Here is a 16449-nt window from a genome sequence, read left to right on the forward strand (position 1 = left end):
TAATCAAGCACTCAGTCATTGTCTGTCACAATAGCATAGACTGAAATGGGGTTAAAAAAAGAATGAGACACCAGTTAAGTGTTGGGTATTGTTTAGACTAATGCAGAGATGCAACTCTAGAATGTAACGCCCTCTGCCATGGCGGTTTGGGGACAGTACCTTGCTGACAGGGTCAGGCAATATTCATCATATTCAATCTTCAGGACATTCTGGGCTTTTTCTGTCACTGGGCAGCTGACCTAGAAACAAACAGCATGCGTGTGAACATGAGTCAAGCTGCCTGCAGCCGTACCGGTCTCGATGCGCGTGGAGCTGGGACATCCCAGCCACCTGCTCCAAAGAGCCGGGCAGGTTTTGAGTTGCTGGTGTAATGACGAGTGCTCTCTATTCAATATGGTGCTGTTGCTAAAGGAAAAATTAATTTAATCCAACTGTAAGGCAAGTATCAATCAGGGCTCAGCTTTAATATGACAAGCTCAGGAAATGTTTAGTCTGACAAGTGTCAGAGCATTTTTGGGCAAAACTTTTGGCTCTTCTTGGAATGAATGGAAATAATGGATTGCTAGGTAGGAAGCAAAGACCCCTCCAACCCAATATCTCCTGTTGCACAAGTACCAATGGATGCTTCAGGAAAGAGTGTAAGAATAGGACATTTGTGTCCAGTTTCTGTAATCTGCAATTCTTCGCTGAAGAAGAAACTGTTCGTATCATTGCATGTAACAGCTCCCAGTACACCTTTTCCCCATGAAGTTGGTTAATCACTTTTTGAACCCATTAATGCTTGTGTTGAAAACACTTAAAGGGCACATGAAAACAGGCAAATGAAAGCTGATGTAAATTTTGAGTGGCAGGAGTTAAAACCAGGCAGACTAGGCCCTAGTGAATATGTGGTGGGGAACAACCATGTGTTGGCTGGAGGCGTGAAGAGAGGAATAAACAAAACAGGATAGGAGATCTTTTCTGTCTCTAGATTTGTGTTCAGGTGGTAAATATGATTTTGGCTTGTATTATTTATGCAGCATAAATAAGGCTGTTGTACTAAGTCATAGCCTTATAGATAATCTTTATGTTTGCTTTATATTATTTTTCCTTCTATCTCCTGTAAAAGGCAAGGGAATCCCCTGATAACAGGTTCATCTCCTCCTCCCCCTTCCCCTCAGCTGGATACGAGACATAAACCAGCAAAGCACTAACAGCCCACTATACCACTTCAATTCCAGCCTGTAATGCAAACGGGGCGTTACCTTCATGCCTGCCACAGCCAAGGTGTTTTTCAGTCGGTATTTGCCATCCTTCTGGGGATATGTGTACAGTAGAACATCATTCATCTGTATGAAGAGAAAGACAAAATCAATAATTTGCAATATGGCTTGCAGGCCTGCCTGGTACTCCCAGGGGCACCACAGAACCAGCAGTAACTTGATGAACTGTTGGGGCTGTTACTGAGGCCAGGCCAGGCCACACAGCTCAGATCCAGAGCTGCGCGTCCACTGGACTGACGAGGCTGCAGCCAGGACTCTGCTTCTGCCCAGTTTTGACTGTTGCTAGTGGCCAAGCAGGCAGATAATTAGCTCTTCTTATTCAGCTTGGGTGAAGCAGAGTGCAGAGGGCAGCGCCGTGCTCAGGCTCTGCGGTGACCGACCGGCTGCCCAGGGCACTGCAGCTGCCTGGGGCTGGGCAGGGACCCCACGGCCGGGAAGGCTCCAGGGACTGTCCTCGCGCTCAGACCCCGCGGCCGGGAAGGCTCCAGAGACTGTCCTCGGGCTCAGACCCCACGGCCGGGAAGGCTCCAGGGACTGTCCTGGTCTGGGTGCGGAGGCCGCGGAGGCCAGGAGAGGAGCCGCGGTGCAGGGCCGGGTCAGGAGCAGTGCCGCGGGTGCCGTGGTGCAGGGCCGGGTCAGGAGCAGTGCCGCGGGTGCCGCGGTGCAGGGCCGGGTCAGGAGCAGTGCCGCGGGTGCCGCGGTGCAGGGCCGGGTCAGGAGCGGTGCCGCGGGTGCCGCGGTGCAGGGCCGGGTCAGGAGCGGTGCCGCGGGTGCCGCGGTGCAGGGCCGGGTCAGGAGCGGTGCCGCGGGTGCCGCGGTGCAGGGCCGGGTCAGGAGCGGTGCCGCGGGTGCCGCGGTGCAGGGCCGGGTCAGGAGCGGTGCCGCGGGTGCCGCGGGTGCCACAGAACTGTGCTCGCTGCAGAACTGGCCCAGACGTGCGACAGCGCTGCTGGGCTGTGAGCCACAACAGAGGCCGTGGAAGGGCAAAAAGGAGAAACTTTTTTTCATTTTATGAGGAAGAAACCTGTACCTGAACACCCCAAATATTTCTGACAGCTCCTTGCAGAAAGCATGTTTTTCAAACAGTTTTGTATGAAACGGGATCAGATCTTCTCTGCTTCTTGCCTGACTTAATCATTGACATTTTTGCATCCGTTTACCTTCGTGCCAACAAACATAAATGAAACAGCAGCACTGGACCCTGTCTTTGCTGGCCTGTCTTTCCTGCGCTGCTGTAACAGGAGGAACAGCAGTAACTCATGTTGTGCGTTCCCTGTGTCACCCGAACGAGCAGGTTGTGTTCTCTGGTCTCTCATCAGCACCAGCGTGCGTGGACTCAGCCCCTTGGTGACTGTACTGGATACTACGAACAAAGATGTGCAAGCAACGTAAAACCAAGGCACAGGCGATGCTGCGTGATGCCAGAGACAAGGTGCCATAGTGCAGGCATTCTCAGGAAATTAAAAAGCAGGCAGAAACTAGCTTCACTTGGATTCCTCTGTGACAAAGACGTTTAAATATAGCCTATTGGATGGTAATAATACTATATTTTGGAAGGAAAACTGTAATAAAGACAGACACAGAGAAGGAAGGAGGAAACTAGAGCATGATTTGGCAATAAATGTATCCTGTATGACTGGAATTGTTGAGGCCTTGATAATACTGCCTGATCACCTAAAACTGCTGGTGTAAAATTGTCACTAATTTTCTTGCCTGAAAAACAAACAAACAAACAAAACCCCAAAAAACAAAACCCCAAAAACCCACCAAAACAGAAAGTGCAGCCTTATGGATGTTTTCCTGAAAGGTCATAGTTGAGCTTTCTTACAGAGCAGGAACAATGGTTAAAGACAATTACATGGAATTAGTACTCATGGGATTAAATCCTTATCACCTTGGACTTAACAGCAAAACTGTTGTTGCCTTTATTAGGGTCATGAGTTCACTTGTCAACACCAGTTTATTAAGTAGCTGTTTGATTCACAGCAAATCAGGCTTATGTGTGTGAGCTGCCTGTCTTTAAAATACAGATTCCCATTAATGTAAGGCAAAATACACTGAAGAGTGACTTTCCCCAAAGCTTGTACTTCATATTTTGCTACTTTTAAAAACTGAATTGAGTTTACTGAGATCAGCCAATATTTTTGTAGAAAATGCTGAAACATTTCACTCTAACATTTTAACAGACGGACTCCCCGCTCTGCTGCACTGGCCGCTGTACTGCGTGCGCTGTGTCCTCCTGGGGCGTCTGAGCTCGTGCGGAGCGGGAAACTGTTCTAAGATCACACTTCTCAGCTGCGGATGTAGAAGCGTACTGAGAGTCAGAACAGGAGCCTCACGTTCTTTGTGCTCTCAAGTGGAGTATTTACTCCTTTTGCAACAACACTTTAGAATTGCCTTAGAACAAGGTGACACGTGGCTGTGATTTACTTATCGCTCCATAACTGACTGTCCGTGCTAGCATTAATCCAGCCAGCATGGCGACGCCTGCGCAGGAATGACCACGCGATGATTCCAGTTTAACCAGAGAATTCCTCACAGCCTCAGCAATTGTAACTGTGCCAGTGAAAAGCAGATTAAAGCTCTTTTCACTTGATATTACTAGTAGCAACTAGGAGCCCATCAGCCAGGTGTGAAGATGGTAAAAAGGCAGGCAGAGTTCATTGCTAACAGGATGAGAATCCTCTGTGAAATGAGAGAACGCTAGTGAGATCTCGTATTAGCCCGGTGATCCTGCCGTATCCTGAGTGCTCAGAGGGTTACGGGAGAGCGGCCCTTCCTCGGCCCCGCGCCGCTGGGCTGAGCCGCGGGCCAGGCCGGACGGGGGAGCTGCCGTGGGCACTGGGCGCGAGAGCTCAGCTCCCAGCGGAGAGCGTCAGCATTCTGGCCTATGTGCTGCTGGGTTTCTTGAACAGCAAACCCCATTCACTTTATTTGTTTTTAAAGTTAGAAATTTATTTTAAAAGCAGCTCATTCTTTTATTACTGTTGGTTAAGGATGACCCCCTTTAATTTTTTTTTCTGTTACTATTTTCTTTTTTCCCCTTTCTTTTTACAATCTCCTCTGCTGCGATGAGAACCCTGTAACATTAGAGGTCAGTGCAAGTTTTCTAACCTACAGTGTTCAAATGTATTGATCCACACAAGTTTATCTATGCCCTGCTGAACTGCTGGCATCCACACGTAATGCACCCTCTGTCTCGAAGTGCCTACCGCGTGTGCCTTGTGGGTGTTTTTTTCTTTCTGAATGTTTTAAGGGGTAGTTCGCTATGAACCCTGTCGTGTTCTATTCAAGTCTGCATTGAGCATCCCCTGTGTGTCCGTGGAGCAACCTCAATGCGTCTGGGGCTGCGTTTTCCAAGCTCCGACTCTAAAACCTCCTGTGCTCCAGCCCTGCCGGCTCGAGCATTTAACAGTCTCGCATTTGATAGCAGCTTCCTGCACCCCACTTGCAAAACAAGCAGCCTTTGTAGAGAAATTCTTGGAAGGGTGAGATAAGAGACAGTGTCTGAGCTGCAGAGTCCTGTGGTTGGGGGCACCGAGGGGACCGGCCCGTGTCAGCAGCCCCTGCTGTGCTGCAGAGGCCCCAACATCCTTGTAAACAGAGCCCGGCCTCAGGAAACAGGCGCACAGAAAACTCACCAAACATCCTGCCAGGAAATGCCAGATTCAACAATACCATCAGCTGCAGAGAACAGCCAGCTCCAGGAACCTGTGATACACGCGGCACCCCCGCAGAAACACGCACATCGCCAGCCCCTCGGTGTGCGTCCGCACGCCCCCGCCTGCCGGCCGTGCACAGACGCGCCCGTGCGGGCACACGTTGCGGGCGCGCGCACGCACAGCGCCGGAGCACCCTGAGCCCTGGGCACGGCCGCGGGCCCGCAGGCACCTGTGCGTCCTAACTACAGTCCGTGTGACGGGCTCGTGACCGCGGTGTGCAGGTCAGGTATCCCAGCGCAGGGGTGACACTCACAGGGTTACCCCTCAGTGCACACTCCACTGCAATTCGCAGGGTCCTGGGCTTGACTAAGCTTCAGTCAGAGCAAGTTCACCGTTAAGAGCTTCAGAAAATGCTGTTCATGTAGCTAAGGTAAATATACTTATTTCATTGAAAGCTAAATCGAACTACATCTATACGTGCTAGCTTCTGGTGATCTAAGTGGCACCTGACATGCGAAGTATCAAAAAAACCACCAGTTCTGAAAGTTTTTTAGTTCAATACATTAAGACATTTTGCCAGTGTCTTCAAAGGATTATGACACGGTCCTTACAATATAAGGGCTTAAAATAAATGTGGGGTTTAGGAGATCATTCCGGTCTTGGGTTCTGTGGGTCTGGGTGGGGCTTTTCCCCACGCGGTGTCCCCAGGCATGGGCAGCGTGGGGCTGGGCGACACGTCCTGGCAAAGGGAGGCACGTCTGCGCAGGCCTCGGGTGACACAAACGCATTGGCAGTGACGGTTGGTAGGGCCCTAAGACCGATGTGGTAAAGATGTTATGTGCCAAGATGAAAATACATTGGAATAGCTGTGCAGTAGTTGTCTTAATGTATCCACAGGCTAAATAGTCCATTAAGCAATGCACGAGTGATGGTGGCACAACAGAGAACCCAGAGCGCTAGCAATGACAAGCAGATAATGCAAACCCATTCCGGTGCTAATGTGGGAATTACTCCCTGCAATTGCACTACACATGGTGTTGCTTTACAACCTCAGGAGCTCTCAGGGCAGAGTAGACTGAGTAAAAATATCACTGAATCCAACGGCAGATACTTGCCAATAGGTGTAAAACTATTTCTGAGATGCAATCACCCCGTCCCGCCTCAGCAGGAGACGTAGTACAGGAGCCTGACGTGGTTGCGGCTTCAGTGTGTTGGAGCAGAAAGAAGCCAATTCTATGGTTCTTGAAAGTGACCACTATGTTTTTTTAGCTCCACCGCACACTTTGCATGACAGCACATTGGGTCACAGTTTGCCTTTCTGACTGTAAGGAAGAAAAAGTGCTGTTTCAGAATACTGAGAGCATCTATTGGCAACAGGACATTGGCTACTGTAATGTCTGCAGCTGCCTAGAGACATGTCTCTCTTTGCAGTGAACATCCGGGTTTGAGCAGCTGAACTCTCCCCAGGAATCAAAAATCAAAAATAGTTCCTAAATTAGACAGTGACAAAAACTCATTTCTGTGCTTTCTTTATTCCAGTAATATTTTCAGTCTCCTGTGACCTTCAATCTGATACAACTGTTGTGGACTGCTTGAAATGTATCTCAGTTTATCCCAAGTTTAAATTCCTTTCCTGCCAATGTTTACAACCAACCTGATTTCTGATCTTCCTTTTAAATTCTCTGCGTCAGTTACAATAGCTAGGTTTGTGACACCTCAGTATTGGCCATAGTGGTGAGTCATGGTGGCAGGTATGAACACACTGGAAGATGAAACACTAACAGCTTCTTGGGATTTGGTCCCAGCTTTAGCCACAGCTCCACAATGTTTTGTAATACTAGCAAAGGTGAGCGTACCAGAAGAGATCGGTAAGGCAGCAAGAATGGTCTGTTATGGAGCGGCCATCAGTCGGCTTCAGTGCACCGCGGCTGGGATCACTGCTGCTAGCACCAGCTCCTGGGCATTCTGGCATGGCCATTGTCCCTTGGCTGCAACTAAGTCATGATTCTGACAAAAAGCATGCAAATCTCTCCTGAGTGCACCCAAAGAAAGCTTTCATAAACTTTAGCGGTAGGGTGTTCTCTATTACTTCTGACCAGTTCTCCTAGAGCCTTAGGGTTGGACTTTCAACTGTGAAGCCTGATTGCTGAGAGTATTTGGGAGCTCCCATCCTCCTGATCACCTTGGAAACCTGACTCCTCGCAGGATTATGGCCTAGTCAGGGCTGTGTGTTGTAGCTGTGGCACAAGCGGGGCAGCACAGCCCGTGTTCTGCGTGCCGGGCCGCGGGCACACGGGTGAAGGGGCTCCGGCGCTGCCGGCAGCACGGCCTGGCTCAGCGCATCGCTGCCGGCTGTCCCGTGACTCGCAGCCCAAAACTTTCTGCCAGGATTCGGGGCTGCACAGGGGCAGGAGAAGATACAAGAGAGAGTGAAAATATAAGAGATCTTACCAGGAACAAATGCCGAGGGTGCCTGTTTTTGCCAGAGATTTTCATCAGTGTTCCCTCTTTAACAAATATCTGAAGGAGAAAACAGCAGGTTGTAATCCTGAGACTTCTCATTCTGAATTTCAGTGAGAAAACAGAATATTCCTCCTGAGGAAAGAGCTACTATAATGGCTTTCATCAGCACAGGAAGAGAGAGACGCCTCAACTCTTGCTTCAGCCTCACTCTGCGCGTTGGCTGGCCCTCTGCCGGCGCTGGCCCTGCTGCTCCTGCGCGGGACAGAACCGAGGGCTGGACCCGCGGTCCGCAGCCCACTGCGCCTGCACCGTCACAGATTGCAAAGCCGACATGGAACGGGCCCCAGAAAATAACTCTGGTCTTTAAAACTCCTCTAAAACAGACAGACCAAAAAAATAAAAGCTAAAGCCTCGGGTTTCAGCACGCTACATCCGCATAACTGTGCCTGCACACGTAATCTGTATGTGTTTGCAAACACGGTACTTTGTGCGTCCGTATCATTACTGGGTATGCAGATAGCACTATGTACCTAAGCAGCTAAACCAGCATACTAGAACTTGATTGCAGTAACATCTGAACAGGTCTAGAATAACTGACCCGCATCAGTGGATTAACAGTCACCTATGCTTTTCAGATGGAGAACAGAATTGGGAGCAGTCTTCCTCTCTAGAACAGCGCCAGAGTGCTGGCTCTTTACACAAGCAGCAGCTGTAGCCGTGCGGAGCGCGGCCGCGCACGCGGGGGGAGCCGGGGCTGCGACACTCACCCGTCCCGGCTGCAGGAGCCCGCTCTGCCCTCGCACGCTGTGCTCGATGTGCACCAGCTTCTGCAGGTTCTCCTGGGGAGACAAACCGCCGTCAGGAGCAAACCTTCCCCCGCCTTCCTCACCATTTGTTTTCTCCAGAAGTGGAATTACAGAATGAGGTTTCAGAGAGAGCTAAGCCCAGGGATTTTACACCCAGAAAGTCTTCTTCCAGCCCTACAGGTTTTGTAAAACCTCATCACCTGTATTCATATCTGCTTTGGACTTCTACACACCTTCTGCTTCTGATACCTCAGTTCACCTTCAGAATGGCCTGCTAACTCCGTATGCTATTTATACATTGGCCTCTTTGCTGACTTTCTTGCTCTGGGAACTAATAAACTGGAAGCAGAGACAAAGTACAGTATCTGCTCCAAAGGTCTGTGCGTTACTGGCATGACACGGGTAATCCAAAGCATGCTTTGATAATCTAGGACTGTTGTTAGGATTATCTGGAGGCTTACATTCTGTGATAATGGATTAAAGGCCTTGCAATAGGCATTTAGAAGGTTAGCTAGTAAGCAGGTAATGAAGCCGCATCTTTCTTTTGATGCTTTGCAAAACTCAGGAAGTTTATTATCAAACTGATACTATTAATTGCCCGCCTGGCCTTAAAGCACAAACGGTCACTGGGTGCTGGCACGTGGCGTGAACTCCTGAACTACGAGGATGGTGAATAAGATCAATCTAGCCAAGCCTGTGCTCTCATAAAAGAAGATGGTTTTGGATGGATATACAAAGGAGGAAGAAGGGATGTCTGTACCTTGGCAGTACTACTAGAGTCTTTTCAAATCTCCTTCCATTTTGCAGGTGAGGCTGCTAAAACAAAGGCTTGTATACAGGAGTCAGCTGCGGTTTTATCTGGTCAGAACAGCAGAACGGCTGCACAGCAGCAATGAGTCATCGCTGGAATGTGTCTGAAAATTAGGAGTCTCTTGTCTAAATTAGCCATTGCATCTTAAATCCTCAGTTACACACCCAGATAAACTACAGACTGAGGACCATATTTGATATAGATTCATGACCTGGCAGCCTTTGACTACAGTTTTGTGCTACGAGGGATAATGGTCTGTTTTTCTGTGCTCCAGTGACGGGCATTAAGATACCCCTGGAGTTAGTGAAGCTCAATTAGATTGTACAGTGTATCTGCCTGATACAAATCAGTGCTGTCTATGGAATCTGCTAGTTAAGAAGGCTATCACAGAAACCAGAAGGAGCATATCCATGTCGACATGATGGTCTGTCAAGGCTAATTTACCCTGGATTTCAGCTAAAACAATTAATGTACCTATCTCAGCTTGCTTTTTGAGATAAGCCTGAAATGCCTCCATATGTTACTGCCCTGGTGAAATATAACACTTGTTTAGCGTGATAGTAAGTTTAGTTCGTGATCAGGAACCGCATATCAAACACATGGAAACGCCGGCAAGCCGTGGCCGGACGGGCTGCATGGTGACCGCGCTGCGTAACTGGCAGGCGACACATTTCAAGAATTTCAGCCAACAGGTATCTCTTTTGCTATTCAGGATGTAACAAATAGAATTTTTCAGGCCACTTCTGAAATACTATAGACCAGCAAAATGGAAACAGAATGTATAAAAAAATAGCACTAGAAATACCAAGGACCATGGGAGAGCTGATGTTTGCAAAAGGCATTTGCAAAAGCCTCTCCCGTCACTAAAAAGGTATGTTAGCCCCATCAAACCTGTCAGAGTGACAGCTTCCACAATGGAAGGCCGTTCTTCGTGCTCCGGGACGCTGTCCCGCGAGCGCACCCGTGGGCAGCGCCAGTGCTGCCGCGGGGCTCTGCAGGGCCCAGGACAGGCCGCTGCAGCCCGGTCCCCGGGCTCGTCCCGGGCCTGCCGAAGTGCTGGCGTCTGCAACGCAGACACGTGTTCGCCAGGAAACGCACAGACGTGGCTCGGGCTCGTTTCCTGGAGGAAGCCAAACAGCCGTTGCGTGTGAAGCACAGGCACTCATCCGGGAACGTGGGCCGCTGAGGGGGTCTAGCTTCCCTGCAGTTCCTCTGGAATGCCCTGTTTGGATAGTTTTCTTAATTATGCTTAAAACTATCATCATTGTCCTTTCAACTATCCTCATTCTCTTTTCAAATATACTTCTCAAGCTACGATTAAAAAATTAAGACAAAGCTCCACCCTCTGGTACTGCAGATGTGGGCGGCTGAATCCCTCTGGCCATTTTATCGCAGACCTGCAGCTTCCACCGTGTCGTCATGATGTCTGTGCAGGAGGAACGGCACATTCACCCCAGGCAATTCACCTGCTGCTGCTGTTGATACTGTTAATAGCATCAGTGATTTATAGCACCTCAGGGCCTCTAACAGATTGCAGAACTTCAGAGCGCAGTACAAACCCTGCTGGGTTCAAGAGTTACAGATGGTGATGGTATGCCTTATGCCTCTGTTTGCACATCTGTAAACTGCAAATAATAATCTCCTATTTGATGACAATGCTGCGGAGATAGCTGATATCATAATGTGTCTGAAAATCCTGGGTTAATAGTTCCTGGGGAAAAACTGCTGGAGTCTTACTATCATAAAACAAAAAAGCTAATAATGAATCACTGATACTCCACAGAAAATGTAGATCATAATTCAGTGCTCCTGTCGGGTTTTTGGAGTGTAGTTTGATGAGTTGATAAGCGGCAGCAGCAATCTTCCCCCTTCCAGGTACATGCCAAGTCTAAATCACTGCTTTGGACTTCAACCAGGTACGTGACAAGTTACTAACACCCTATCTAGAGTGGCGTTGTTCCGTTTGTTCCATAATTAGAGTAACTTCTTAAATTCTTTGCGTTTTGTAAAAACTGAAAGAAAAGAACTGCTGGTTGTGGCTTTTTTGGATGGGATATTAATTCAGGAGGACAACATCTGACTTAGCAGAACACTGTACTTTGATTCTCATGAACCTGTGCCTCCACAAACCCCACAGCTTCAAACAGATGGGAATGAAGGAAACTTTCTTTCATCTCTTCCAGGCCACGGTTTTGAAAAAGAGCAGATGTGCTCTGATGACGTGATAAAAAACCAAGTGTCAAAATCCATGTGGAATTTGCAATGAAATTGTTCCAAAACAGACATTATTAATAGCAGTGATTATACAGTCTGTGACATCTGTAAAAGTCAGACGATATAGTGGCGTTCTTCAGATTAAAGCATGGCTTAGTGGAGATACAATCATCGCATGATAATGCAGCACAGTAAATTTGACTTGGGCCACTTACGTATGCTTCTGACTTCACAAAAGTGTTCATCTGAGTGAAATCTAAGGAAGCACCGGTGCCAGAAGAAGATGTGTGGCCTTGATCTGTTAGGAACTGAGCTCCTGTAGTTCTCAACCTCTAACACAAGTATCCCTACAGCTCCAAGGTTACTGTGCAAACTTTGAGATCTCAGTTACAGGAGGCATAGACCTACTCCATATCTGGGATCCTGTAACTCAGTTCTGTGTAAAGCCTGGAGTCTCACCCTGGAGGAGGCTTCAGAATTTAGCACAGATATTCAGCAGATGAGCAGAAGAGACACGGTCAGTCAGGGGAGCAGGGGGACTCACCGCCTGGAGCATGCTGTCGTTGGCTCGGTCCGTGATTTCAGAAACGATGAATAAGGCAGCTGAGGGATGAAGCAAAACAAACACCATGAATCACATAGAAGAGTAGGAAAATACCCACATCCCTTCTGTTTGCAAGGGCATCTTTAAAATAAAAAAAAGAAAGCAAACAACATTCCCAGCAGCAGCTCCTTTGACTTCGGCGCTTTCAGAATGCAGCTGCCCAGCCAACTGAAAGCACAGTGCAGAGCGCAGAGCCGGCAGCTCCCCTTCCCTCCGCCATTCCCTTGTGTCAAACTCTGCATCGCGCTCGTGCTGGCCACGAGAGCTCACAGGGTTGCTTTTAAGCGCCTAGCACGCCACAAAGTCCTTCTGTCATGTTTTCTAGTTGCAGATTTTATACAATTAGGGCTTGTGGTAGGGGGAGTCTAATGTAAGCCAGCTTTAGCCATGGCAACCTGAGGTGACCTGTTTCTGCGTACTGCCGAGGGAGAGGATGGGTCATCCTGTTCGGACAGGAGCGTGGATGAAGTGGTGCCATTAATTACCACCTGGGTTCTCCAGTGGGGTACGTTTGGTGCCGTGGTCAGCGGCACGGCGTGGCTCGGGTCCGCGGTGGGACGGGGCATCCTGCCTGTTCCTGGCCAGCCTGGGAGCACACTGGCCATCGCTGGCCAGAAGCGGGACAGGCGTGTGCTCCCCGCAGCCCGGACAGGCAATCGTGGCCACAGGGCTTGGGCGCCTGCCTTGCCCTAGATCTTGCACAAGGTCCTGCTCTGGGGTAGAGCAGTCAGTCACAGGCCTTATTGCTATGATTACACTCTGTGTAACACAGAGACCAACTGATTCCATCAATACAATGTTATTCCTGCTTATTCCATCCTGGAAGCTCTTCCTGCTGAGTCCAAGGTTAAACCCTACTTTGAGGTTAGTGCGAGTAAGAGACTTCTGCTTCATCCATCTGGTGTGCTGGAAAGACTGATGTTGGCAGCTGAACATCTGGGCTTGTTTTTGATTGTGCAGAGCTGATTTTTATGCAATGTCTTTCAAGTTTACTCGGGCTTAAGGAACCCAGAACAGAGATCCATGATTCAAACCTCCTGGGTTTCCCAGGAGTTCACAGGGCACAGCAGCCAGACCGCAGATAGCGGGACAGAACGAAGCGGGTGGAGCCGTCCCAGTTGGCTTTACAGTGACCAGGCCAAACACGGCGGGAGCCACAGGGGGCTGCAGCTTCCCCGGTGGCTGGGCCAGAACTACCATATCTGCACCATATTTGTATAGATGGCAATTTCTTCTTCTGTTGCTCATCGTGTCAAAACAGTAAGAAGCCCACATTTTTCAATGAAAAAAGGATAGGGATTTTGCCCTAAATAATTTGTCTAAGTTAGTAACTGGTTGTTACAGGTCTCACATCTAACCTGTTAACAGAAAATCTTGAAAATAATCCTCTTCCATGTACTACCAGTATAGACCCTGTACCTCTTTAGAAAGAGAGTTAGCAAAGCAGAATTTTTTTTCTACCCATTCTGTTTTACCTTGTGTGTCTTCATACTCTGTAGAATCAGGGCAAAGATTATTCAAGTAATCTGTAGGAAAGAATCAACCATACAGACATCCAAGAATCAGAATAGAGATCCACATAATTTGTAGTGCTATTAGCTAAAACATAAAACCCTAAGCACAGAGCCATAGAACGGTTTGGGTTGGAAGGACGGAAGATCGCGTAGTGCAGGCCTGCCTGGGCAGGGTTCCCGCGAGAGCAGGGCGCCCGAGCGCCCCCGCCCTGCCAGGCGGGACACCCCGCCGTGCTCCATGTCTCTGTTCCCATGTAATTAAGTGTATGTAGCCTGTTTCCAAAGCTAAACTCCTCTTTGACTGTATTCTGCTTTGAGAATCAACGCAAGAGCATTGATAGAGATTTTGACTCATCACATCACTCTGCAGGTATAAACAGCTAAAAAGAGAGGGACAAAAATACTCCCTTGTTTCTCAGCCAAGAGAATTGCTGAGTGGCACCATTTTTACAAACAATTGTTCTTCTAATGAACTCTGTCTTCCCATATGAATGAATGGGTTTTGCTGTAATGACTGATTTTCTGTAGTTATAGTAAATTAATTATATGCATCTTATAGACACAGGAAGGAGACTCTGGTTCTGGAAATGCAGAGTTCAATTACTACTGAACTCGGTCGCTTTCTGAAAGTGGCTTCTGTAAAATACAATATGACATACATTTACAGGAATTATATTTTAATTATATGCAGACTTTTAACGTGTCAGTCTTATTTGGACTACTTGCCTTGCATCATCTGTCTGTTCTTTTATGTCTGTTCTTTGTCGGGATCTTTACACTTTTAATGACTGCAAAATTTCCCAGGAAATCCCACACTGCTTCAGCCCTGGTTTAGCTTTAGAGCAACATGGGAGGGTTTCCCGCGAGTAGCCGGGAGCCGCGTTACTGACCTGTGAGCAGCACGCGGTACTGGAAGACACGCTGCACCACGCGCAGCAGCTGGTGTTGGACACGGCGGGCGCCCCCCGCGCCCCGCTGTCCTCGGCAGAGGGAGAGGAGACACAGAGATCAGGACGTGCAGCGCAGCGAGTTATCGCCACCCGATAGGTACTATGAAAGCTTGCTACTGTTCAGACACCCAAATTCCATTGCACCGTTCCCAGTTTGCCCAGCTTGCGGGGGGTACTGTCTTTGTGACTATAAATAAGTACTCTAAACAGTTGATTTCCTATGGCATCATTCACAAATAGTTTGGACTCAGAGAGAAATGTACAGAAAGCAAATGCCATTTAGCAGGTAAGGGCTGGGTAGAGATTTTAGGGTGGCATCTGAAGACAGATATATCACACCCCAGTGAAGCTTATAATGGTTTCTTTTTTGGACTGAAAGTTTATTCTGCCTGCAACTTTTTTAGTGTCTTATTTCAAGACATGGAATTGAGCAAAATACAGTAAAACATCTCCTTGTGATTGAGTTGGAATTAAATGTCTAGAGAGTGTTTACAAGAAAGCAAAATGAGGTGGTGATCTGATTTAACGCACATGGAAAAGCAGCATTTTCTCTTTACATTCACCCTTTAGTTTCAACCCATTGCCTGTTGCCGCATATCAGACCCAGTCAGCATGGGTTTATGAAAGGCAGGTCCTGCTTGACCAACCTGATCTGTGTTTATGGCAGAGTGGCCAGCTGAATGGATGAGGGAAATGCTGGGGATGTTGTTTACCTCGGCTTCAGTAAAGCCTTTGACAGTTTTCCACAGCGTTCTCCTGGAGAAACTGGCTGCTCGTGGATTGCACAGGTTATAGTGAGGAGGGTTTTGGTCTCTTCTCCCAAGGAACAAGTGACAGCACAAGAGGAAACAGCCTCAAGTGGCACCGGGGGAGGTTTAGTTCAGATATTGGGAACAATTTCTTCCCCAAGGGGTTGTCGGGCATTGGAACAGGGCAGTGGTGGAGTCACCATCCCCGGAGGGGTTGAACAGGCGCTTAGGGACGTGGTTTAGTGGCTGTGTTAGGTTTATGGTTGGATCCTATGATCTTAAGGGTCTTTTCCAACCTAAATTATTCTGTTCTATAAGGCCTCAATTGAAACAGACACAGACACAAACACATCACGCATGTGTGAACATCTCACTTCGGATTTAGCACCAGGGTGTGTGGAGAGAGCTGTTCTCCCATTGTACCCCAGCACTGCTGGAGCTGCCGAAAAAACATCTGAGTCAGCCCTGCGGTACAAACATACGTGGGTGCAGGTAAAACAACGTGGGAACCGTACCTCGAACTCCTGAACGATGGTAGCCAGTTGGGAATACTTAAGGCAGGTTTCATCTAGCAAAGCCAAATTCCTATCGAACTGCATAATATATGCTGTGTGGTGATCCAGCCTTGATTTTCTGGAGAGAAAAACATCAGCAACTTTCTGGTGTTCCTCCCTAAGGCCACAGAAAGAAAAGGAGCAGAGGTAATTCCTTTTAGACATTCTTACTTCAGCCGTTTGATAGCTCGAGGCCTGGCAGCCTGGCCTAAGCCAGAGGCCTCCTTAGCTGAACGAGCTGCCCCGCGAGGCCGCGCGCCCGGGCCGAGCTGAGCCCGCCAGGGCCCGCCGGCTGCGCCCGGGCCGAGCTGAGCCCCGCCAGGGCCCGCCAGCTGCGCCCGGGCCGAGCTGAGCCCGCCAGGGCCCGCCGGCTGCGCCCGGGCCGAGCTGAGCCCGCCAGGGCCCGCCGGCTGCGCCCGGGCCGAGCTGAGCCCGCCAGGGCCCGCCGGCTGCGCCCGGGCCGAGCTGAGCCCCGCCAGGGCCCGCCGGCTGCGCCCGGGCCGAGCTGAGCCCGCCAGGGCCCGCCGGCTGCGCCCGGGCCGAGCTGAGCCCGCCAGGGCCCGCCGGCTGCGCCCGGGCCGCCCGGCTGCGGGCGTTTCTGTCAGCGGGTGATCTGCAGGATCGTTTTGATGCCGTCCCGTGGCACACGCCTGTGACCTTCAGGCCACACGTGCGGAGCCGCCCGGTGACGACTGCGAGCTGGCAGCAGCAGATAACGCGTACGGAGCCGGCTGTCCTCGCACCGGCCCACGGGGCCATCGTGGACTCACGGGCTGTGGCCACGCAGATGTTTCAGCATTTGGTTTCTTAGCCTGAAAGCCTCTACATTTGCTCCATTCCTGCCCGTGTGCACAACCTGC

General features: G+C 49.4%; 1 protein-coding gene across 1 annotated transcript in view; it reads right to left on the reverse strand.

Moving 5' to 3' along the window:
* FGD5 (FYVE, RhoGEF and PH domain containing 5) overlaps positions 1-16449 on the reverse strand; it is an 80560-nt gene that overhangs the window by 13844 nt on the left and 50267 nt on the right. Inside the window, exons 7-14 of the mRNA XM_082060168.1 lie at positions 15551-15707; positions 14227-14311; positions 13298-13348; positions 11763-11821; positions 8155-8226; positions 7376-7444; positions 1245-1328; positions 160-239 (exon numbers count right to left, since the gene is read on the reverse strand). Of these exons, the coding sequence (XP_081916294.1) occupies positions 160-239; positions 1245-1328; positions 7376-7444; positions 8155-8226; positions 11763-11821; positions 13298-13348; positions 14227-14311; positions 15551-15707 (657 nt within the window). The remainder of the gene's footprint in view (positions 1-159; positions 240-1244; positions 1329-7375; positions 7445-8154; positions 8227-11762; positions 11822-13297; positions 13349-14226; positions 14312-15550; positions 15708-16449) is intronic.

Source organism: Streptopelia decaocto, assembly GCF_964273445.1.
Source record: "Streptopelia decaocto genome assembly, chromosome: 8".
NCBI lineage: Eukaryota > Metazoa > Chordata > Aves > Columbiformes > Columbidae > Streptopelia > Streptopelia decaocto.